The sequence below is a fragment of the Triturus cristatus genome, chromosome 4_1, assembly GCF_964204655.1.
Source record: "Triturus cristatus chromosome 4_1, aTriCri1.1, whole genome shotgun sequence".
NCBI classification, from domain to species: Eukaryota; Metazoa; Chordata; class Amphibia; order Caudata; family Salamandridae; genus Triturus; species Triturus cristatus.
In genome coordinates, this window is record NC_140585.1 from 801,943,928 (window position 1) to 801,970,008 (window position 26,081).

At 45.1% G+C, this 26,081-nt stretch overlaps 1 protein-coding gene across 1 annotated transcript in view; it reads left to right on the forward strand.

Moving 5' to 3' along the window:
• SRGAP1 (SLIT-ROBO Rho GTPase activating protein 1) overlaps positions 1–26,081 on the forward strand; it is a 497,889-nt gene that overhangs the window by 371,459 nt on the left and 100,349 nt on the right. The window contains exons 7-11 of the mRNA XM_085653404.1: positions 8,644–8,865; positions 9,533–9,634; positions 21,801–21,998; positions 22,120–22,210; positions 23,999–24,026. Of these exons, the coding sequence (XP_085509530.1) occupies positions 8,644–8,865; positions 9,533–9,634; positions 21,801–21,998; positions 22,120–22,210; positions 23,999–24,026 (641 nt within the window). The remainder of the gene's footprint in view (positions 1–8,643; positions 8,866–9,532; positions 9,635–21,800; positions 21,999–22,119; positions 22,211–23,998; positions 24,027–26,081) is intronic.

A 26,081-nucleotide genomic window follows, 5' to 3' on the forward strand; every position in this document is an offset into this window, starting at 1 on the left:
GCAACTACAGGGAGCATAATGTAAGTTATGTAACTCCCAGCATTCGTGAAGATTCGGATGTGTGGAGTGCTAAGTGGTTGCTGGCTGCGCCGCAGCCGCGAAGTGGGCCCCTGGAGCGCGGGGGCTGCAGGGGCCTGTTACGTACCTGGGGGCAGTGGAAAAGGAGCTCAGTGCAGATTGTTAGGGATACTCAAAGCACAATATGTTGTAAAGTAAAAACATTTTCAAGAACTTCAAAACAGAAAGGAGAGAGAGAGTGTGTGTGAGTATGTTTTTGTCTGTGTGCCATAGTAAAAACTCCTAGGTGAAATTCGACAGACACCTCACCATACCCAACTGAAAGTACCTGTACCCAAATATTTAATATAGAATACATTTATTGGGGGGTAACACCCCCCCACCCGAAGCTGCGCCCTGGTGGGTTATGCGTGCGCCTGTAGCAAACACTGGGTTGTAATGTTTAACAGGCAGGACCAACTCGGCTCTTTAACCTTCGAAGTGGATGTGATGGGTAACAATGTCACCTAATACTGAAGTAACATGATACGGTTTGCGTGATACGCTGCATAATCGTTCAATATTTCCATTAATAGTAACAATGGACAGTCCTTACCCATGGTGTTGAAAGCCACAACCCCATGAGCTCCACAAACTCCTTTCTCTGAGTTTACGGCCGACCATGAAAGTAGCTCCGGCAGCGCCAAGAGGGATATTCCTTCTGCGGGCTGCTTCCTGGTTGCGCGCCTTCTGCTACAAAGTTTGCAAATACCGAGGCTTTAAGCGGAGGGAGCGTGAGGGACGGGCGGTCAGCGCCAGTCATGACATGCTAATGGGACCTGCCAGCCTGGGGAGAACATGTGAGGTGGGATTCCTGGAGTGTAGGTACGCCAGGGGCGCCCAGAGCGGGGAGAGCGAAGTGGCATTCACGGGCCAGGGGCAGAACGTCACCAGACTTCGATTCAGCTGAGTCCAACCATAGTATGCTCCACACTAAGGGTGAAGGCCGCACATCAATTAATTTATGATGAGGCGGCCGCGCTTGCAACTATGGCGAGCGTAACATAAGTTACGTAACTTCCAGCAATGCATCCGAGAAGGTTCAGATGTGTGGAGTGCTAAGTGGTTGGTGACTGCCACGGCCGCGGAGGAGGCCCCTGGAGCACGAGGGCCCCCCGCACCGTGGAGGCTGCAGGGGCCTGTGTTACACCCCTGGCTGAACAGCAGCCAAACTGGTGTACAACATGGCTAAAACACACTGCCAAAGCCAATAGCTCTTATGTAGGCGGGACCTATTGGTTTTGCTAATGCTCATTTTTAAAATGCATTATTCTTTATTGGAGTCTCAGGTGTATTCTCAAAAGTACTCATCTAGCCAGGTCCACATTTATTGCCCTTTGATTTCGCTCTGGTGGGTCATGCCCTTCATTCGCTTTTGTACAAATCCCTTTGGGTGCCTGTCTTTCTGCTTTCAGAATTGGAAACCCATAAAGTTTCTCACTAGCATGTTACCTCAAGTATTGGCTTCCAATTCGAATTTGTCATGGGACGTAGTCACTGCTTGCCAAATTGCATGCGTGGAAGAATTAGATGTGCAATAAAGTGAAATGACATCTTATACTAGAGACATGTCCCATGTGTTAAGTGAAGCTAGGCCCCCGCACCCTTGCTCGCTGATACCTGGGTCCCGGGTGGTTGGAGGTGCTGATGTCCAGGGGTGCACCGATGAAATCAGCGTCCAAGCCCTTCGGTGACTCCTGGAAGGGCAGCTTCAGCATGGTGCGGATTCCTGCAGGGCAGGCCACGGTCTCAGCACTCGGGGGCACACTGAGGGGAGTGCCCAAAGCGGTGCGATAGGGGCAAGAGGCCGGAGACCCCTTGGGCTCAGGAGGCCCGGTCTGTCAGAAGATGACAGTGCAGTCTGAGGAACGGGGTCCCCTGCAGCACGCGCTGCTCCTCTGCCCCGACACATAGCTGCAAGATTTCAGATTGCTTATTTGTGGCATTTTTATAATTTCAGTGTAATTATGACTGACATTCAACGACTATGAGTAACACTTTTTCGCGAGCAAAATCAAATAAAGAGGCAAAAATGGCCACGGCACTTGCCCCTCTCAACCATGCACACACCTCTTTCTCAGAACTTGCAAGGCTCCAATTTTTACCTGCGTCAGACTTGCAATGTGCATATTCTAGTGGTCGGAGTCGCAGATGGGACATTGGAGCAGTAGAATACTGAAGTCACTATCCACCACTGCGCCAAAAGGACAAAATTTAGAGATTGTATTAATCAATCGAAAATTGAATGAGATTAATGTATAAGAATGTCTTTCTCATTTATTTTGCTTGAGCTGTGTGTTCTTTGGCCAGGCTGGGAAGGAGGGTCACGGGCTGCAGAAGCATGCAGGAGTTGAAAGTTGTGTTCCGAGCCAAGGTCGGACTGTTCTACAGGGGCAGTTAGCCAGTGCTGAAGGCCTGGTCTGCCAGGTCAGTGTGTGCACTGGTTTTTTGTCTGTTTGTGGCCTGTCTTGTGGTCTGCTGTGCCGGTTTTCACTGTTGATTTGCCTGCTATTAAAACAAACATAGCAATGTTTAAATTCATTAGGTTTTCTATTCCTTGCAAAATACTTGTATGACGCGTATGAGTGAAACCTGGCACTATTTGGAAGCATGGGTCTTGTTCACTTATTGAAGCACTTTTACTTTGATGCCTGTGCCTAATGTCTGTCCCAGTCTGACTCTGGTCGAAATGGACAGAGAATCACTGGCAGTGTGATCTCTCCTCCCTGGGAAGTGTGAATTAGTGTTAATTATCCAGTTTCCACAGGCCTAGACAGATAGTAATAAAATAGTGACACTCGCAGACCCACGTGTGCCCCCTCCAAAAACACCCATCCACAGCAGCACGACCTTTTTAATAGCGGAAGAAACAAGACACCGTTAAATCCGACCCCTAATGGGAGAAGCTCCACAATAACACGTTATTGGAAATGCAGAAGGAGGCCTGAGCCTGCAATGGGAGGGGGTTATTGTTAAACAAATAGGCATTTTTATTATAAAAATAATCATATCTACCAACTAAAGGGGGTATAATGAGATCAGCACACCTGCTGCCGGTAACTCTGTGAGTGGGACGGGGAGGGGGTGGACTCACCCAGCTCGTCCTGCTCTTTGCTTCTCTCTGAGGGTGTTGTCTCGATTTTACTCTGTTTTTTTAAGGCTCGAGTCTGCAGGACTAATGGGCCCTTTTTCTGTCATCGAACAGAGAGCTGGACAGCTGCAAAGAGAAGCAGCCTCACTCTGCCTGTATCTCCGGCTCCCGTCACAGGCTCCAGCACTCTCCTTCGACCGGCCCGGCTCGGAAATAATTATTTGCTGGCAGGGGGCGGCCATAGATAATTTACCCCTACAGCAACAGGCGGCCTGGCAGCCGGTGCAATCAGTAGTGTTGCCCCAGCCAGCCGAGCACCATGATTCTGGTGCAGCCCGCAAACCAGTGAGCCCTGCAGCCAGCCTCTACCTCCAATTTCCCTACAAAATTTAACTCTCTGCGCCCTGGCAGCAGGACGTGCCCTTACGTCCCCACTCCCCCCTTCCGGCGCCAAGGCCAAGTTGTTACACGCAGCTCCTCCCCGTAGGTATGCGTAAAAATCAATTTGTGCATCTCGACTCTAAAGAAGTGCTCTTTAATTGTCAAATTCGGGCGTTCAGAACGCTCGAGTTTGACAATTAAAGATCACTTCTTTAGAGTCGAGATGCACAAATAGATTTTTACGCATACTATCGCTGTGAGCAGATTATGCAGTGACGGACTGGCTGCTCAGAAACTGCTGCCGCACATGTGTCCATCGCCCCCAAAATAGTGCCGCCTGGGGCGGACCGCCCCCCCCTAGCTACGCCAGTGCCTTGTACCAGAGATCTAACGTGCCTGGGGCCATGGACCGCTCCTTTATTTTATATTTATTATACCTTGTACCAGAGATCTAACGTGCCTGGGCTCATGGACCACTCCTTTATTTTATATTTATTATACCTTGTACCAGGGATCTAACGTGCCTGGGCTCATGGACCACTCCTTTATTTTATATTTATTATACCTTGTACCAGGGATCTAACGTGCCTAGGGCCATGGACCACTCCTTTATTTTATATTTATTATACCTTGTACCAGGGATCTAACGTGCCTGGGCTCATGGACCACTCCTTTATTTTATATTTATTATACCTTGTACCAGAGATCTAACGTGCCTGGGGCCATGGACCGCTCCTTTATTTTATATTTATTATACCTTGTACCAGGGATCTAACGTGCCTGGGCTCATGGACCACTCCTTTATTTTATATTTATTATACCTTGTACCAGGGATCTAACGTGCCTAGGGCCATGGACCACTCCTTTATTTTATATTTATTATACCTTGTACCAGGGATCTAACGTGCCTGGGCTCATGGACCACTCCTTTATTTTATATTTATTATACCTTGTACCAGAGATCTTACGATCCTGGGCTCATGGACCACTCCTTTATTTTATATTTATTATACCTTGTACCAGAGATCTAACGTGCCTGGGACCATGGACCACTCCTTTATTTTATATTTATTATACCTTGTACCAGAGATCTAACGTGCCTGGGGCCATGGACCGCTCCTTTATTTTATATTTATTATACCTTGTACCAGAGATCTAACGTGCCTGGGGCCATGGACCGCTCCTTTATTTTATATTTATTATACCTTGTACCAGAGATCTAACGTGCCTGGGGCCATGGACCACTCCTTTATTTTATATTTATTATACCTTGTACCAGGGATCTAACGTGCCTGGGGCCATGGACCACTCCTTTATTTTATATTTATTATACCTTGTACCAGGGATCTAACGTGCCTGGGTCCATGGACCACTCTTTTATTTCATATTTATTATACCTTGTACCAGGGATCTAACGTGCCTAGGGCCATGGACCACTCCTTTATTTTATATTTATTATACCTTGTACCAGGGATCTAACGTGCCTGGGCTCATGGACCACTCCTTTATTTTATATTTATTATACCTTGTACCAGGGATCTAACGTGCCTAGGGCCATGGACCACTCCTTTATTTTATATTTATTATACCTTGTACCAGGGATCTAACGTGCCTGGGCTCATGGACCACTCCTTTATTTTATATTTATTATACCTTGTACCAGGGATCTAACGTGCCTAGGGCCATGGACCACTCCTTTATTTTATATTTATTATACCTTGTACCAGGGATCTAACGTGCCTGGGCTCATGGACCACTCCTTTATTTTATATTTATTATACCTTGTACCAGGGATCTAACGTGCCTAGGGCCATGGACCACTCCTTTATTTTATATTTATTATACCTTGTACCAGGGATCTAACGTGCCTGGGCTCATGGACCACTCCTTTATTTTATATTTATTATACCTTGTACCAGGGATCTAACGTGCCTAGGGCCATGGACCACTCCTTTATTTTATATTTATTATACCTTGTACCAGGGATCTAACGTGCCTGGGCTCATGGACCACTCCTTTATTTTATATTTATTATACCTTGTACCAGGGATCTAACGTGCCTAGGGCCATGGACCACTCCTTTATTTTATATTTATTATACCTTGTACCAGGGATCTAACGTGCCTGGGCTCATGGACCACTCCTTTATTTTATATTTATTATACCTTGTACCAGGGATCTAACGTGCCTAGGGCCATGGACCACTCCTTTATTTTATATTTATTATACCTTGTACCAGGGATCTAACGTGCCTGGGCTCATGGACCACTCCTTTATTTTATATTTATTATACCTTGTACCAGGGATCTAACGTGCCTGGGCTCATGGACCACTCCTTTATTTTATATTTATTATACCTTGTACCAGGGATCTAACGTGCCTGGGCTCATGGACCACTCCTTTATTTTATATTTATTATACCTTGTACCAGGGATCTTACGATCCTGGGCTCATGGACCACTCCTTTATTTTATATTTATTATACCTTGTACCAGAGATCTAACATGCCTGGGCTCATAAGAGCTGTGGCGCAGCGGCCAGGATGCCTGACTCCGGACTACAGGGTTCACAGTTCGATCCCCGGCTCCGGCGGCAGGTTAGCCCAGCACCATGTGACTCTGGGCAATAGCTTGCTTAATCTTCCCGACGGCCCCCAGCGCCGGGACACCTCTCCGGAGGTAGCTGTGTGCTTTACAAATGCTGGCATTTTTTCTTTACAAATGCTGGCGTAGACCACTCCTTTATTTTATATTTATTATTCCTTGTACCAGGGATCTAACGTGCCTGGGCTCGTAGTCCACTCTTTTATTTTATATTTTTTATACCATCACCATTATTTTTACATACTGAATATTTTTGCAAAAAACAATATATTGCACGCCAGTCAATACCAGAACTATTAGCTTTGCCAATGTTTGTTTAAAGGTTACAACTGACAAATGCTGTACTGCCAATCATTTGGATGCTTGTGTGAGTATGTCATTTAGTTGTCATCTTTCCGGGGTGATCTTTTATTATGTTACAGTTTGTGACAGCTTTGGTTGCATTGGATAACAAGCGGCTGCAATCTTTACCTTGTGTGCTGATGTGTGGAGTCTTTTTGGCCCATGTGGTTAGGCTGACTGTAGCACTTAAGAAGCCTGTCAGCAGGACAGCGGATCATTGAGGGGTGTTAACAGAGTATCTTCTACTTCAGGCCTGTACTACTCTGTGGAACATGGTCTGGGGAATGGGTTAACATTTGAGTAGCTGCATCAGGAAATCAATACAAGGGTTTTATTTGAGCATGTAGGGCCAGCTGCTCTAAGCATTTTAATGGTTGAAAATGCTCCAATTCACTATTGTGTGACTTAAAAACGAAAAATGTTTTTTCATAAGTACTAATACCATTTTAGATGTAAGACAAGTCTGGTTCCTAAAATTGGACTCCCAATAGATTCTGACTCAGTATCTGGAAAGGGCCCATTGTCGACGTCCCTTCCAAATGGGAATGTTTTAGTATCAATATATTTTGCATCCAAAATCTTCTTGCAGAACATTCAAAGTTTACCAAAACCTCAAAGGAGGTGATAACGTCTTCACAAAGGGGAAGGGATCCTTTGGAACCGTTTCCCTTTTGTGAATGTAAAAAAAGGGGGGTTCGTTGAAAAATCTGGAGTTCAGCGGGGGACAACTGGCGACTCTTAACAAAGTTAAAAAATATATAAATGTATCTTATTTTTTTTGCTTAATGAAAACAGGCTGAATTTTAAAAAGAATAGCTTTATTTAAAAGCAATTATAAACCTGGTTGAAGAATAGGTAATAGAATAGGAGACAACTGACAACTCTTGAAAGTTTTTTGCTTTAAGGAAAACTGGATGATTTTTTTTTTTTTTAAATGCCTCATTTAAGAGCAATCCTAGATATGGTAGTCTACTGACACCAGCAGGCCACCATCCCTGTGATGTCCTCCAATCATAGTGAGCTGCAATTTGCAACCTACTTCCTTAACATTCATGAGGTAGGTTGGATGTACTGACTTATTAGAACATAGGTCAATCCTAAAAAAAATAAAACTTTACTGATTGTAAAAATACTGGTTGCAATTTGCTACCTGATATTCGTACATCTAACCCATAGTTATCTTGTACATACTGTCTAGCACAAAGAAACGAGTGACTTCTTCACTTTTCTCACTTAGTTGTTAGTGGATAGAAGATCTTGCCATTGTTGTAGTTTGGCAGTCAGTATGTTTCCATCCGCGGGCAGCTATCTATCTGTATCTCTACTTCGTTTAAGTAGACAGCTGGAAATCTACCTTTAAATTCCTTAAAGGCAGTCTCGGCCAGTACAGGTAAGAGCGGTGGGGTGGGGTGGTGGAGGGGCGGGGGAAGTCAACAGACGACGGAATAAGGAAAATAAAAAAAATAAAACCACTTACTTTGCACTCACTGCATGCGCAAGGTAAGTTGTTTTTTTTTTTTTAATTTTATTTTCCCTATTCCTTTGCCTGTTTACGCCCTCACCCTGCCTCACCGCCCTTACCTGCACCGTCCGCGACTGCTTAAAGGTAGGCATGGACTTTATGGGTGAAGATTGGGTTATGGTGAAAGTGTCCTAGAGTTGTATGTCATTTTGTCATTTTGGTGTATGTCAATGTGCAGAGCTGCTGTACTTCCAACTGGACCCAATATAGAGCTAGAAAGCGGTCTGGGAACAGATCATTGGGGATGCTAAAAGGTGACTCAATGGCACCTGTTTGTGAATTGCAGGGTTTGCTTCCGCATAAGTGTCCTATATGTGACCCTAAGTGCTTTTTGGAACAAGCTTGTCTTTTGTCAACCAGCCTATCCAATTCCAAATCCCCCTACTCCTGAACAAAAACTTGAAAAAGATAATGTGCAATAAATCGTGTGCTTGGTCTTCCCTCCCATATGAATTAGAACTCATAAGGTGTCTTAAATGTCACGAGGATATAGTAATAAACTGCTGCTCGGGCGACTGATAGTAGTAGCAGGTGTTGGTTCCCCGATGCGCCTTTAGCCCATTGTCCCAAAGTGTGTTGAATGAAAAAGGGTGTACAAGATGATAGTGTTTATTTGATTTGTTTTGTTATCCCTTTTGTTGCACTAGTGCTGTGATCTTGGATACCATGCGAATCTGAACCGAGCCCTACGGACGTATCTCTCTGCGGAATACAACCTGGAGACCTCCAGGCACGAGGGGCTGGACATCATCGAGAACGCGGTCGACAACCTGGAGCCAAGAAATGACAAGCAAAGGTTCATGGAAATGTACCCCACCGCCTTCTGCCCGCCAGTGAAATTTGAGTTTCAGCCACACCTAGGCGATGAGGTCAGTAGTCATTCGCCTGTTAAGTTGCAACTACAGTTACCTGGGGACTCATGATTGCATCTAACCAGTGATAGCAGCTTTGCTTCGGCGAGGGGGATATAGAATTTGCTCCTACTGACCAGTGCAAATGTTTTTTCATTCGGTGCAAATGTTCTTGACTTGAAGGGTGACAAAAAATGCCAGTTTATGTTCTTCAATCAGTGCAAATACAAGTGCAGCATTTTCCATTGACCAATACCAATTCGCTCAGTCACCGGTGCGGTGCATGTAATCCAGCCCCTGGTCCCGCGCCAATAGCGACTCTTCCGAACCGTCTTCCTATCTCCATTCATTTTCTGTTAACTACCTGCATTACGACTCAGATGCGTTTAGACAGATTTCATGTGATCAGCGAATCTAGTCTTTGTGACTCTATGGGAAAGTGTTCATTGCAAGGCTTTTGTCGCACAACTGCACATGCAATGCCAGCTGCAGAGAAAGGGAACAAGGATTCTATGGGGTAAAACATGCGCACTTGTTTGTTCTTTTTCGAAGCGTTCTTGGGAGCTCCCTCTGAGGAAAGAATACGTATTCTATGATCCTGGTGCCTCTGATTAAAAGAGTGGTGTTAAAGTGGCCCGTTTTATGGTGACTCTTTTTAATGTTTGCCGTCATTTCTGACTTCCAGGTGTGTCAGGTCAGTGCCCAGCAGCCGGTGCAAGCAGAGCTCATCCTCCGGTACCAGCAGTTACAGTCACGACTGACTACCCTCAAAATTGAGAACGAGGAGGTAGGGATATTGTAATGCCTCTTAAGTTCCACACCGGGTCATGAGAGTATACGGGTGCTAGCATAAACTACAGGGACAAAACACAAGTTGATTTTAATTGTACTAATAGAAAATTGAATAGGTCTCTAAAGTTAATAGTGTCATGATTTAGCAACTTGCAAATTTGTTTTTTATTTAGAATTACAGATGTGTGTATGTGTGCACACATACACACGTGTGTGGATGTGTGTACATTCAGATATGTACACACACAGATGAGGTGGATTAGCAGCAGTGTAATTTTGGGAAGTCAATAAAGAGAGGACTGAGTTAATGAACATTGTGCATGTAAGTCTTCAATGGAGTACTAAGGTATTTACCTGATAATTGCCACGATGGCAGGATGAACTATTGCCTCAATGCAACAACATTCACCAGGAGAGTATTGATGTCCATTGAGATTATAATGTTGCATGCAAACATGGCCATTGAGAATGATGCATTTACTATTGGGATGGCACCAGTCCTCTTTTTGGGTTGATATTTGGTTCACCAGTGGGAGTAAAGAGTGACTATTTACATTTCTTAAGTCATTTTTGCTGCTATTACGCTACAAGCAAGCTTTGAGAAAGGCAGTAGCCGAAACCCATCAGCTTGCAAAAAGCAATCAAATAACAGATCCTGTGAGTGCCTGCATCCTTACCTGGAGTGAAATGAATTTATTTGTGAGTCCATCCTCCTGTTGCGGTGCACCCGTCTACGAGTTCGGTGGCATTGGTGAAGAAAGAAAGAAAAAAAGAGAGAGAGAAAGAGAGAGAGAGAAAATATAAAGCAAATAAAGCATAAGCGCGCTTCTCAACAAGAAGTACGTCGACTCCCCATTCAAAAGATTTCAGGCACTTTATTTTCAGATAAGAAATGCAGGCAGTCCACTGTCAATCTCAATGCGTTTCGGCTTATTCATCAAGCTTTGATCATGGGTGAGCGTCTCCCTAAAGGCGTATTCCAGACTACCTTATTGGTCCATAGTCTGCCGGTTGTGCAGTCATTCAGAGTACGCATTGAAACCAATGGAAGTCATTCCTTGGATAAACTGCACAGTAAATCAAGATATCACAGTTCTTATATGTGCCTTTCTGTTTACATTTTCCATCAAGCAGTACCAATGCAGGTCAGTCTGTAACTGAGTGGACTTGCCATAACTATTTTACATCTTCTGTTGCGCCGTGATGCTTTCAAAATCAGCAAGTGGGAATTCAAATGTTCCCCTCGCTTCCCTTGCCGACTTCCACTCACGACTTTTGTTTGGTGGAGGTAGGTAGGTCAGGCTCCCTTTACATATACCACAACCACTCGCTTCCTATCGAGGAGCCCCAGACCCTGACAGGGCGGCTTCGCTGTCACAGGCACCAGGAAGCCAATTCACAAAACATAAACACACTTCTCAACAAGAAGTGCGCCAACTCCCCATTCAAAGCATTTTCAGGAGCTTTATCTTCAGATAAGCTCTGCCGGCAGTCCACGGGTTTGTCTCCTAGAAAACCACTGGTGCTTTCTTAGGCAAACAAAGGGACATCAATCGCTTGTGCCTGCCCACGCGCACAATGAATTAAGGATCAGCAGTCATTACATTTTCCATAAACTCCATTGCCAGCTCCTAAGAAATGTCTTGGCGCTCACCTCCTGTGGCCCCGTAGGCACCACTGCGTCAGCCCAGGGGCAGCCTGCAATGATGGAAACCGTTCAAGGTCACAAATCACTCATCACTCGAAGGTGGTCCCTGTTGACGCCAGAAGTGGACTGCTTGGATCTGTAAACTCCATCCCTGCAAAAAATACACATGAAAAATGATCAAAAGTAGCACTGATTACAGTTACTGGCTCGCGCTGTTTCATAATATTCCAAGCAAAACTTAATTTGCTGCATCTCTGATTGTAGGAACATACCAAGGCATTGGGAGTACAAAGGTACACTTAGACACACACATAATGCAGGGATCTCGGATCGTCATAACCATGCCGTGCTAACTGTGGTTCCATGGTTAGTGCATTTACTCGGCCTTTAGCATCCACAAAGATGAACATAAAAGGATGGATAGAGAAACACGAATACCACTTTAGGGACAAAGGAAGAAAAGAGAAAAGTATGAGGAGGAAAGATGGACTAACACACCCGACCACATATTTAAAGCTTTATTCCTGAAAGACAACATCACACCCATCACTGTAATCGTATGTGACGGTCACATCAGTGCGCTCTGGCACCACTGAGTCCGTGGTGTCTCTCCGTATTGTTTTCAGTCCCAAAGCCCTGCCTTTCTCAGACGTGCTGATCATTAACTAGGTCGGTCAATTCAGCCTCACGGAATTGCCTCCAGCAATAATGACATTTCAGGCGGAGTGTCCATGCCTGGCGGCCAGGCACCTGGCGTTTCCTCCCAGGCGTATACTGTTGGGCCATCTAATGTCCTCAGTAACGTAGAATTACCTGTCACTGTCTCTCTCTCACGCTGTGCTTGTTCTGGGGCCACACCGTCCTATTTTGGACATGTTGTTCTGTTTCTCGTTGTGTTGTGGAAGTGCTGTGAAAGCGGCAGCATACACGTCAGACAGGTTCTCGATGGAGTTCAGGGTATATACTTTTTTAAATCTCCAATGGCTGTAACCTCGGCTGAATGTGTCACAGGACATAGAACGAGCCCCAAGGGATGCCCAGCCTTCGGTCATGAGTTCAGCTGTCTGTATGCGGAAGCTGAAGAAATGTGGACACACCTTTGAGTGTCCCGACCTCTCGCGCTTTGCCACACATTCAACGCTAATGGTGGAAATGACTTCCCGGTTGCCTGCAACCACCCATTCCACGTGACCGCGGTCTTCTCATAAATATTTCATTGATTTAGCTCCTTCGCCCAATTATTGAGTTAGAAAGCTGCCCAGTCCCTGTATCTCAGCGGTCCTTGCATACTGACCGCTCCATGCAGCAGTGATGTGTACGCGTCTATGCCTCACACACTGGAGATCTCATGTGCTGGCCTATCATCTCCCACTTACATCACAGTATGAGATGTCCTTATCACTGAAGCACGTGTCCTTCGTGCATCGGAATATCTGCTCTTCTAGGTGACCATACCTACAACTTTTATTGCAAATGTGTTTTACTCCAGATCCCCTGGAGTTTGCCCGCGCTGCAGGCCTCGCCCGCACTCCAGGCCTCGCCCGCACTCCAGGCCTCGCCCGCACTCCAGGCCTCGCCCGCACTCCATGGAAAGGCAGGCTTGACTCAAAACAGTCAGTAGTATCGGGCACCGACTGCATTGCATCAGCAAAAACACCTTTGCTGCTCTCTGCACAGAGGCCAAAGATAAAATGGCCACAAACGCAATAAGCGGTGCCTGTTCCTTCTAGCCCATTGTTCTTTTTCCCCAGGCATCTGCCGAGTGTACCTGGTCCTGGTCAAAGGTGGTTCTCTTCCACATTTGAGGAAGTTCACCCTTGGTCAGCAGGGTGGGGCAGGTGTTCTCACAGCTAAAAGTAACAGCGTTGTGCTGGGGAAAGAAGTAGGAGGGGCGGGGGGAGCATTCCATCTGAAATCTATACATTGAAAAAAGCAATACACTAATGCACCTGACGTTACTTGAACGATGGGCCTGATGGGTGGGGGTGGAGCACGTGGAACTCAGGCTCTTCCTTAAAACGCATTGTAGTTTATCTCTTAGTGTAGTTGTTATGTTTCTGGATGGTGCTTGGCCCTCTTGACATCTTGAGTTACACACAGGTGGCTAAACCAAACCAGTGCAAATATTGCGCGTCTTGCTGCTCAAAGCTTTCGAGCAATGTTAGATTAATGTTTATATACATTTCATAAGTCCCTTGAAAGATATACTTGTATCTGTAAAGCTATATCCGTGTTCTGCGCATTAAAGACTTTAAGTAATGACAAATGCCAGCAGTCCAGTACCCAGCCATCATGTAATCTTCAAAATGTAATATCCGAATAGCGCTAGTACTTTAGTTTCACTTCCCCCATCACTCTCCTGAGTGTATGCTTTTAATTTCCCATTTAAATCTTTATTTATTAAAGACACTGCATAAATCAAGTGCTGCAGTTATTCATGTACTTTAAATGCAATTTAAAAAATGAGCCAGACCTTTTTATATGCAAAGCAATTGCTACAGATTAAAGCATAAATAACAGACTATGATAGTACCACTACACCAAAACGTCAATAAAGGAGGAGGGGGTACCTTGAATTTATTACGATATAAATAAATGTCCATAAATAACAGGGTGCCTGACGTGGGTAGTACTGATGTCAATATGTCTTCCATATAATTAAAGAATTTAAGAGGTTGAAGTATTGTTTGATCAGTCCACATGTGTGCATTTAGTAGGTTTAATTTTACTCTGTATTGTAAGCACTTCTCAATAGAGTAACTCATGTCTCACTCAAGAACTTCAGTTTATGCCATAAACCGCCCAGAGAAACTTTCGTTTAGGGCAATTTCAAATTTCATAATGAAAACCGTATATATTCTTTTGTTTTGCTTATCTGTAGTTTTCCATTACATTAATCAAACAATGGAACAAGACCTTTAGATTTTAGAATGGATTTGCAAAACCTGGACCGTGCAATAGTTGTGTGGTGCTTTTTTAGGTCTCTGCTAGACAGCGCATATGCTGTCTCAACGAGACATGTGTTTAATCTGTGCGTTTCAACCTGCCCACAGTCTTTCCTTTTACTGACTCCATTGTTGTTCTCATATTATTTGTCCCTGGCATCAACCAAGTACTTGTAAACATCCACTGCTCCTGTTTTTATGACCATTTTAGGGCCTACTATTTTCTTAGCACTCTACACAGTGCTTGTACTTTAACCAGCTCCGTCTCCTCCCACCCGCCCTCATGCCCCGTCCACAGGTCACCCCCTCTCCTGTCACTGCTTTTCCCATCGTTGCTGCCTTTTGTTTCCCCCACCTCTCCCTTCTGTTGCTGCTTGCTCCCATGCACCTCCCGGTGCTTGCCCCATCCACAAATCAGCCTCTCCCCATCACTGCTTTCCCCTTCATTGCTGCTTTCCATTTCCACCACCTCCTCCCTCTCATCTCTGCCTTTCCCTCACACCTGGCGGTGCTTGCCCCATCCTCAAATCACCCCCTTCCACAACCCCCTCACTACTTTAAACCCCCATTGTAGCCGGTCTCATTCTAGTGAATGGTGGTGTTCTGCCTTTTAATGTCCTGGTAGTGTATAACTGGCGTGCTGATTAGAGCATGTGTGCACAGCTGCTATTACTTGCCACACGTGTGGTCTCTGTTTACTTTCCGCCCATGTGGGTACTAGGTGTGTACGTGTTTACACCATATGTAGTTTGTTCATCAAAAGTATTTATAGCTGAAAAATCAGACCTCAGATCAATCAGGTTTTCATTATCACAGGGCATGTCAGAGCTTCTAAAGTACCTTTGTCGTCTGCTGTAATTGCATAGCCACATTTTTCGTTTGTGAAATTATTAGACTGTTTATGTCTCACCTTGTTGCTTCTCATTTAATAGGGTAAGACTCTATTTCTTCAAATTTCTCCTGTCCGTACACTTTCTTACTTTTTCCACATTCACCCCTGAAGTGTTTCTGTGCGTCATTGTTGCTTAACTTGAATTCTCTTCAAAGGAGCCAGGCAGTGTCTTGATGTCATCAAGGTCTGCCTGCCCCTCAGTGTCTATGGCAAAGATAGTCCTTTTAATGTGGTTGCCGATGCGATGTATTTCCTAATGTTCATGACTGTAAACCAACCTAACTCGGTGGTTCTTTCTGTTTTTTTGTGCAGTTTTATATAGCTCCAACACCAGCCAAAGATGGTGGAGCACTTTACATTAGCACCAGTTACTTATTTTGTGTAGTTTTATATAGTGCCAACACCACCTGAAGGTATTGGAGCATTTTACATTAGCACTAGTTCCTTTACACAGGGACACATTCATTTTTGTAGGCACAGGGAGATTAGGGTGATTTGCCCAGAATCAAGGATGTTAAGCCGGTGCCAAAATGCAAACCTGGTTTCCCAGCTCCATAGTCAGCAGCTCTGGCCCTTATGCCAGATCCTCTTCCAAGAGGATGCCACATATTTTCCCTTCTTCAGCCATGCTAAACAGCAGATGCAGTGCTAGACAACATGGCTAAAAGACATTCACATTGAGCAGGCCAATAGCTCGGGCATTGCTGATATCCATTGGCTTTGCCAATACTTGTTAAGAAATTGTGGCGAACTGTTAGAAATGGGGGTTTCTAGTTGGCAAGGGTTCCACCTTTGTCCAAGTAGGGACCCTTGCTTCTAGTCAGGGTAAGGGAGTTACGCCCTTAGACAACCCCTGCTCACCCCCTTGGTAGCTTGGCACAAGCAGACAGGCTTGTCTCAGAGGTAGTGTATAAAGCATTTGTGTACACGTACAGCAATACAGTGAAATCACTACAAATGGACACCACACCAGTTTAGAAAAAAAATAAGTAATCATTATGTAAACCAAAAAAAACCAAAACGACAAAAATCCAACATTCAGTTATCTAGATATGACTTTTAAAAGGTAAAAACAGTTCTGTCCATAGCAAACTATAGATCCAACACTTTCAACACAGAGTACCTTAGAAGCTTCAAAATCATAAACAAAAACAGCCGCAGGGAAGGTGAAGCATCAGTTCTTATGCACAGGGAAGGTGATGCATCGGTTCTTTGCTCCAGCGGAGGTGATGCGTTGGTTCCTTATTGCCACGGAGGGGATGTGATGTCGGTTCCTTACTGAAGAGGAGGTAATGCGTCAGTTTATTACTTTGCTGGGGGGTGATGCGTCGGTTCCTTACTGCGGCCATGGTGTGATGCGTGGGGATTCGAGGATGCGTCGGTTTTCGATGCGGAGCAACGGTGCTGAGTTGATCGCTCGTTAGCCACGGTCCCACGATGTGTCGGTTCTTGCAGCCGCACAGCAGGGTCTGCGTCGGAATCGGTGGGGTGATCTTGGACTTCGGAGATCGGTGTACGAGACTCGGCGTGCAGCGATTTCTCCAGCCACGGGCAGGCGCTGCGTCAGTTTCTCCAGCGGCGGGGTGGCGATGTGTGGGAATTCTTCCCGCACGGCGGAGTGGTGCCAGAAACGGGTGCAGATGCGTCACACTTCTTAAGTAGCTTCTCTTTTCTCAGCTCGCAGCAGCAGGAACAACCTCCAGAGGCCCAACACAGGAACAGGCACCTCTTGGCAGGTCAGAACTACCAGCAAAGAAGTTCAGGGGACCCGGTGGTGAAGTCTTTGTATTCCTGAGACTTCAGAACAGGAGGCAAGCCCTACTTCAAGCCCTTGGAGATCTTCAAGCAGGATACACAGCACACAGCAAAGTCTCTGTCCTCTCCTTGGCAGACACAGCCACTGCAGGCCTACTCAGACAGCACACAGCAAAGGGGCAGTACTTCTCCTTCAGCGTTCCCAGCTCTTCTCCTTGGCAGAGGTTCCTCTTGAGTCCAGAAGTATTCTAAGGTTCTGGGGTCTGGACCCCAATATTTACACTCAATTTCTCTTTGTTCTCTTGTGGCAGAGAGGCTCTGTGCTCAGTCAAAACCAGTTCTGTCCTCCCTGGTCCAGCTTCCCAGCAGGAGGCGGAAACAGCATTGTGTAAGGCAGACCAGGCGCATTCAAGTGCAAGGAAATCTCCTTCCACTTCTCTAAATGCACCCCAGATCTATTCAGCCCAGCCCGACTCATCCAGGAAAGGTTGAACACACCTCAACTCCCTTAGTGGCTGTCTACTGTAAATGCACATCCCCAGCCCCTGTCACTCCAAAACCAGACATTCAATCCACAAACCAGCAAAGGCTCACAGGATGGCTAAGCAAGAAAATAAATGAAAAACGTAAAGGGTTATCAGTTCCTCTTTTTATTCTCAATCGCACATACGTGAAAGGTGTCACTGTATGCCTAGAGATCTCTGTCGCTAGGGGATCTTATTTCCAGATCTTTAATGCCCTCACACACCTTTTTAGGGGTGTCATGCTTCATCATAGGGCGCTCCTCGTCGGACCGGCGCTGCAATATCCAACGGGCCTGGTGGCTACTTTGGCGGAGTTCTTTTGATCTGTGAGAAGCCGTATGTGAAGTATGTTCTTATGGGCAAACAGTATTATGTGTATGATTAACGTGACTAAGTGATATTAAAAAAGATTTCCAGGTCTGTAGAAAGAATTTATTCAGTACTAGAACTGGGTCTCCGGTAAAAACAGTGGTGCCAACAGCAGGACTTAAGGTACCCAGGTGGCCGTTCAAATGTCTTAGGTCAACATGTTTCGTGTCGAAAAGCCCCAAAATTGAGCGACACTTCTTCAGGACCTCGGGTGAATGGTGACGATTCCCACTAGAGGACGTCACAAGGGATAAACCTCCTCAGTCGGAGGATATCATAAATCCACAGGTAGATTCCTGTAGAGGGCATAACCCAACCTTTCCACCTTAATGTTGCAGAAGGTTATGCCACATGGGGGAGAGGGAACAGTCAGCACAATAATTTATTCGGGTAGCCAACGTGTGGTCAGAGGGTAAAGTATCCTCTATTCTTGTCTCCCCCGCTTCCGGATGTATACCGGTATGGGTTATGCCCTCTACAGGAATCTACCTGTGGATTTATGATATCCTCCGACTGAGGAGGTTTATCCCTTGTGATGTCCTGCTGTTGGCAAGTTGTAGCAATCACCGTCTCCTCCTACACACTCTGAAGGAGTCTGGAGTTCTGTGTGGTCTTTGGTTTGTCCTATATATTGGATGTCTGTAAGTTAAAGGCAGTATGCAGCCTTCCTTTGAGCACTCCACACCTCGGTGTGCAGCTGCGTTACTGGGACTATATCCACTCCACGTTGATTTGCTTGTTCTGTCTTGATTGGTAGGAATGCCGGTCAGATGAAAGGCTCAATGATGATTGCCTCTGGAGGACATAATGTGTACCTGCTACTGGTGCTTAATTTGTAAAAAAAAAAAAAAAGAAATAAGTGCCAGGGCTCTCATCAGGATGCCACTGCAGCTTGCACCACACATTGCCCCTGCTATGCTGCCAATGATAGTTACACAACTACTAACCATCACACACCTAAAAGTGTGACAGATCTGACTATTTAAGGCCCCCAAAGCTATATGAATGGCTTGAGCGGAAGGAAATAGTCATCTTTAATGTATATTGAATCGATAATTAACTGTAGGTGTGGTCATCTCTAAATTAGCCAGCCAGACTGTCATAAGCATGTGTGTTGGCAATTAAGTGCTGGTGCCTAGCACCGGAAAACACCAGCTCAATTTAATCACTGCCTGCTACTGAAATCTGAATGTTTTGCTGGCCTCCAGATCTTAGATGCACATCTTCCATTCAAGCTCTCTCTTAGCACAGTGAAAATCAAAAGGACTCTCCTTTCCACACATGGATTATTTACTTGCATGTTCAGTAGTCCGTTAAGTCATACAGTTGCAGTCAAGGTTCCCCTCAGTGGGAAACAGGACCACATTCAATGTCATATTTTGTGGAAGCCCATCCAGCCTGTTCTAGTCGCCGACCTAGGAAAGTCATGAATACAACTGTACAGCGGAATAAACTACTGAATGTTTCTTCATGAAAACATGGGTATGGAACCTATGTGCAGACAGTCTTTCCAGTACTCGTACTGGAACTGTCTCACAGGATCGCCCTAATATTCCGCCTTTGAATGTTTAAATCGATAATAAACAACATATAGGGGCCAGATGTATGACCATTTGCTTTTGCGACTCGCAAATTGCGAAAAATTGTGAGTCGCAATTTGCGAGTCGCAAAAGCAAATGTACAACACTGTTAGCGATTCCAAATGGGGTCGCAAAATGCGAGGCCGTAGAATATTAAGGAGCCACTCTCAATTTGCAACCCCATTGGGAATGGCTGGCCCTCCAGGGATGGTGGCCTACTGGGCTCAGCAGACCTCCATGTCTGGGACTCCTTTTAAATAAAGCAGGTTAATTGCAGCCCTTTTTCCTTTTTCGTTTCATTTTTGAAGGGCAGGCAGTGGTCCCTGGGACCACTGCCTGCCCTTAAAAAATAATTTTCCATGCATTCCCACAAGGGAAGGGGTCCCCTGGGGACTCCTTCCCGTTTGCGAATGCTTTACCACGTACTTGAAGTAGGTGGTAATTTGCGACTGTTTTGAGACCACAATTGCGGTCCCAAAACAGTCATACATAGGGCTCAGACTCGCTATTAGAAAGGGACACCCTTAAAAACGCCCCTTCCTAATAGCGAGTCGCAACTCCTAATTAGCAAGTCGCAAATAAATTGCGACTCTCTAATTAGGGTTTGTACATGGCCCTTGGGTATTTCTGCATGCGCAAACAGGTCGCAAACCCATTTGTGCATGCAAAAATACTTCGTACATCTGGACCATGGAGATTACTACATTACTTTATTATTAGAATTAACCTATTAAGAAATTGTAGTATAAACAACAAATTGTAGAATAAACAAGTTCTTTTGTGTAAAACTAAGCCTTTCTGCATTGTTACAGGTCTAGTTTTTGGAGTACAAAATGAGTAGGAAATAATAAAGCGTTATATATTTTGCATGGCCTCTTGAAATGCTATGAATTTATTTTCCACTGATACATAGACACTGCGCAAAAAAAGGACAATTTTACTGAGTGTTTTAACCACCTTTATTTTAAATAAAGAAAATCGAGTAGGGCTAGAATTGTTGCTCATGCACTTTGCAGCAGGGAGTAGAAGTCACAGCACAGGCATGACAAATTAACCAGCTGAGTAGAAAACTGCCTACTAGTCACATTCCCAAAGGGCCGGCTTTAGGGCAGTGCAAGTTATGCGGCCGCACTGGGCGCGGACCACTGGGGGGGCGGCGTCGGGGGTGTTGTGTTTAGCAATAACTTATGATCGGAGAGATGAGGGGCACTTTTGACCGGTGTTAGTGAGAGAATCTGGGGAGGCGGTCATAGGGTGTGGGGGTGCCAAAAAAGATTGTTTCACCGGGCGCTACCAGCACTAAAGCTTGCCCTGCATTCCCATACAGCAGTTTGCAAAAAGACAGGGGCCACCGAGCCATTCAACCTGAAATGTTGTATTTTGCACAAAGATGTATGCCCCAAATTCTTGGCTTTGACTCAGTTGCACCTAGCCCACCCTCCACCCAAGATCAACAACGTTCCTATATTTAGTGAAATCACATACACAGCTAATATTAAGGACTGTAACAAATCCATTCATGTTAACTGATTAGGTCAGATGCAGTTGCCCGTCCAGGTTTGTAGGTTGGGGTGAGCATTGGTGATTGTAACTGTAGACATTTCACAAGACCTATTGCAGCCATGTTGTGCGCTACAAAACTGCTTTGATCGAGCTTCTGTGGCAAAGGAGCTAAAGGCTATCATTGTATGCCATTTTCTACGCAGCCTAAAGTTGATCCTAGGTCCTGTTCTTTAAAACTACTTGGAAAGTTTAGCAAGTCCTATTCAGTCAGTTCCAGATAATGTGTATTAATTACCAGTAGAAGCCCTCCAATTAAACTGTCTTTTGCACATGAGTGATTCTATAGTCAGGATTGCACCTTCTGGCTTTCCCCTGCAACAGTAAGCCAATGCCCCCACTTTATCAGAAGCGCTTGCAGTTTGAATGGGGTCATCCTTACATGATATACAATGAGCACATTCATACAGAACATGCTTCATTCACTGTAGGGCGTGGAGTTAGTAACAGTAGTAAGAACCCACGAATATCAACCTTCCTCTTTATTATATGCTCTTATCTTCAGTGTGGGAGCCACAAGTCGAGTGGGCAAAGGTTCGTTGCTACAGGTAGCCTGTTATGTCAATCTGTAATACCCAAAAAAAGTATTTGTTTTGGTAATGTGGCTATCGCATCGTCCAGGTCAGGCCCCACCGTGCTCTGTGGATCGATGGCGGTACTCCTCAATGTTACCCCCTGTTTATGTTTACTACTCTGATCTTAATCCTGCTCCCTTTATCAAATGCCAAACAATTACAGTCCTAAATAGAGGTCCTTTTTAATAAATCCCCTGACATTGCTGAAGGGAACATACATGACTTCCTTCAACAAAGGCAGGTCCGACATTGATTTGTTTGCTGCATGATTTGTGGTTTGATAAAATAGCACGTTTACTGTATCATCTTGCAGATCAAGAAAACCACAGAAGCCACGCTGCAGACCATACAAGACATGGTCACCATTGAGGACTATGATGTATCGGAATGTTTCCAGCACAGCCGCTCCACAGAGTCTGTAAAATCCACGGTGTCGGAGACGTACCTGAGCAAGCCCAGCATCGCCAAGAGAAGAGCCAACCAGCAGGAGACGGAGCAGTTCTATTTCATGGTAAATAGGTCCCTGCAACGACAAAATTATACCTCGTTCCAGGCTACAGGTGCAAACAGTTCACAAATTCCATGAGTTTTGAGTGTATACTAAAAAAATGATATGTGCTCTCTACCGACAGAAATTCCGTGAATATCTGGAAGGAAGTAACCTCATCACAAAGCTGCAAGCCAAACATGATCTTCTCCAGAGGACACTTGGAGAAGGCAAAGGTAATGGAGACAATAGGTTGGCAGTATTTTGGAATCCCACTGAAATTGAGCTTCAAAGAGGTATCATTTTAATATAGGCAGGAGCTTTGAATGAATGTCTTCCCATGGCCGTGCTGTTTACTCATTGTTCATATAGAAAAAAGTCCAGTATTCCCACATACTGCTAACGCGGTGTGCATATTAACTAAGGGTGGGCGGAGTTGGCAGAGTGCCACTTTGCGGAATTCCATGGAGTTGGCTAAAAACTCTGTAGAATTCCGCTCCGCTCCACCCCCTGCTGCCACCCACCCTGAGGCCGCCACAGACTTACCTGGTAACGCGGGTGCTTCCGTGCCCTGCCCGGGCTGTCCTGGCTGTCTCCTCTCTCCACTCCAGGCTCTTCCGTCTCCCCAGGCAAAACAAAACTCCTATGCTCTACGTCACTCCTGGGAGAACTGCACATGCACAGTTCTCCCAAGAGTGACGTAGAGCATCTGGGAAGTCGGATGAGCCTGGAGTAGAGAGGGCTGGAGACAGCCAGGAGGAGGAGGACAGCCCGGGCAGCACTCTATGCTCCTCAAGCTAATGGCTTGGCAGAAAGCATGAACAAACTGGTGAAACGTTATGCTCAACGTGCTTTGTTGGAGAAATGCTCATTGCAGGATGCTTTGAGGGAAACTTGGTGGGCTCATCGGGTAACGCCTAATGAGGTGACTTCTGTATCACCATTTGCAGTGTTGAGGGGCAGGAAGCCTCACTGCAAGCTTAGCTCTGCCTGGCTGAAATTGAGTGTGAAGGTGGAGAAAAGAAGGTCTAATGATGAAATTAATCAACGTAGAGAGGAATATCAGATGATGTACAAGAAACGTTTTGATGACAAGAATTGTGTATGGTAGTGTTCTTGAAAGAAGGGTGATAAGGTATTAGCCAGGAAGTCTTGTATGGTAAAAAAGGGAAGGTCAAAATTCATGGGTCCACTCTTGATTCGTGAGGTAAGGAGAAATGTAGGAGTTTTGTACTCTGGTGATGTGTGGAGTTTCTCAAGACTGGTGGCAGTTGAGAAATCCCCTACTTTGAGAAAGAAACATAATGGTTCTTCCTTTGGAAATTCCATGGGTGATTATTGTACTCAAAAGAGATCTCTATTCAAGGCCAAATGGCATGATGACTATGTGATGTCTGCTATTAACCTACACCAAAAGAGAGTGTATGTTAATAGTAGACGGCCCTAATCACAAATATTATGATGGATATGCATTACTTTCAGACACTGAACTATTTGTATCACCCCCTTCAGAGATTTTCTGGACATCTGGCCTGTGGTCCACAGGGTTTCATTTTTTGATGCCTTTTATGTGTGGATAGCCATCATTGTGAGACCTGCCTGCAGTCCTATGCGTGAGCTACAGGTATTTAGTGCCAATAGCCTAGCGTTCTTTCGTAAAGAGAGGCCTGAGGCCAGCCGCGGTCTGTGCAGGTAACAGCAGTGGGGCCAGGTAAGGGGGATTTCGAGGGACGATGCTGAGGGAAAATTAATTATTTATTAATTTTCCCCTCCGCATCACCCTCGAAATCCCCCCCTACCGCTGTTACCTGTACGGACCCCGGCTGCCTGAAGCTGATGACACACTTTATATGTAGGGCACCTACAGCTATGAATAAAATGTAACCATGAACTGTGAGTTTAACGTGAAATCTGTGGATGTTGTTTTTCATGTGGCTAAAATGGTGTCTATTTTTCATACGTGAAGAGCAAAAGATATATTCTACACAAACTAACATTGTTTTTCTCTGGTTATTCTCTTCTAGGGCATAGACCAGAATATATGACCACAAGGTAGGAAGTTAAAACCATTTCTGTTGATTCCTTCTGAGATATTTTTAGGGTATGAGAAATACATTCCTTAAGTGTGGTGAACAATTTCTATCAAAGATTAAACCCTCGATTTTCCATTCACAGGGATGCTCATACCTGTTTTACATTCACATATAACACTCAATCCCAGATGCAAACCTGTGCATGTACAAATTCACAAAGACTTGCTCACAAATGCACACGGATACACTTAGCTACCACTCATGGACACGCCAGGGGCGTAACACAGGCCCCCACGGTGCGGGGGCCCCAAGCTCCAGGGGGCCCCCTCAGCACAGCACTCTTGCCGGAGAGCTCTTAATTGAGTCCAGAAGGGGCCCCTTCACGTTCCTTGCAGGGAGGCCCCCTCAATTTTTGTTACGCCAGTGGGACACACTGGGAGCTATAGAGTTGTTGATGACCGTGCCATCTTAAGGATTTGTGAAGCACCCTGTTCCGAGCAACTGTGAATTCTTTTTATCATTTTCAGCTAATCCTCACCCTTCGAACCATATAGAATTATATGTCAAGCTTCAGAAGCATGGCACAAAAAACCCTACACATCTTCCACCAGCCAAAAGAAAGCAAGAACAAGCAACGATGAAGCTATTTATTTAAGTGCTTGGGTGTACATGTGTTTTTGTCTTCCAACAACCATATTTTATGTGGAGCCAGCCTCCTGTTCCGAATGTGAGAATGGCTCGGTAAGGCTGGCTTGAGTGCTGTTCTGTGGACAGGTGCACGGTACCAAAACAAGGTCTATGGACATAGCGTGTGTAATTGTAGTTTTCATTCCTGAATATTCGTAATCACATAGAAAGTACTGATCTGTGGATTTTCTCGAACCCATTAAGTTAAACCTGTTCATTCTCTCCTTGAGTTTCTTCCCCTGCCTGCCATCCTCTCTTCTTTCTGCACGTGCCCTTCTCTGCATGGACAGGGACCTCAAGCTCTGCTGAGCCATTGGAATGGGAGGCGAGGGAGGCAGGAGAAGGGCAGAGACTTAAGGAAAAAGTTACACTGAGAGAGGTGAGGTAGAGGGAGAAGAACATAGCGATAAGGTAGAACAATGGATGAGGCAGGGAGAGACAAAAAAATAAATAAAGAAAGATATATGATAGGCAGAAAGAAAGATACTAGGAGCTAGAAAGAGTAGGGGGTAGGTAAAGAAAGGATGAGAGATGGGTAGGGTTACAGAGTGAGGCAGAAGGAGCTGGATCTAAAGAAAAGGAAATGTAAAGAGAAGAAGAGTGGTGGTGTACACCGAGAGGTAGGGTGAGGTATATAAGATTGAGTTCGAGGTAGAAAGGTAAGCTAGTAAGAAAATTGTACTAAGATGGCATCAGAGAAGCAAGTTGAGAAGAGGTCAGTGAGGAGGAAATGTAGAGAGGGTTGATGAGTAGAAATAGAAATGAGGTGTGTGGAGAAAAGAGGTGAAGTATAGAAGCAGGTGAACTACAAAAAGAGTTGAGAGAGGGGGGTTGAGGTATAGAGTTGTGAGAGAGTAAATGAGGTAGGGAAAAATAGGTGAGGTACAGAAATGTATAAAGCGAAAGAGGTAAAGAGGTTGGGTTGAAATAAAAGAGGTGCAGGAAGAAATGAGACAGAAGATAATTATAGAGATGAAGAGGTAGCAAAAGAGGTAGTGAGAAAGAGTAAGATACTGAGGGAGGTGAGGTAGAGGTAACGGAGGTCAAAAGATTAAGCAAGGAGGCGGAAAGATGAGGCAGCATACACATGGTGAGGTACGTTGATAGGTTAGGTAGTGAGCAAATGAGAGTGCCTTGGGATTTATAGAAATGAGGACAAGAGACGGCTGAGAGAGAGGTACATAAAGGTGAAATATAAGTAGATGGAGAGAGAGCTTGACAGGTGAGGTAAAGACAGTGGTGAATTTGAATTAGAGGTTAAGTACATGCAAAATAGATACAGATAAGTGAGATGGACTAGAGTAGTGAGGTACAGAGGGCGGTATGAGACAGAGAGAGAGTTGAGGTACAGAAAACGCAAGAGATGTAGAAGTAAACACAAAGAGGT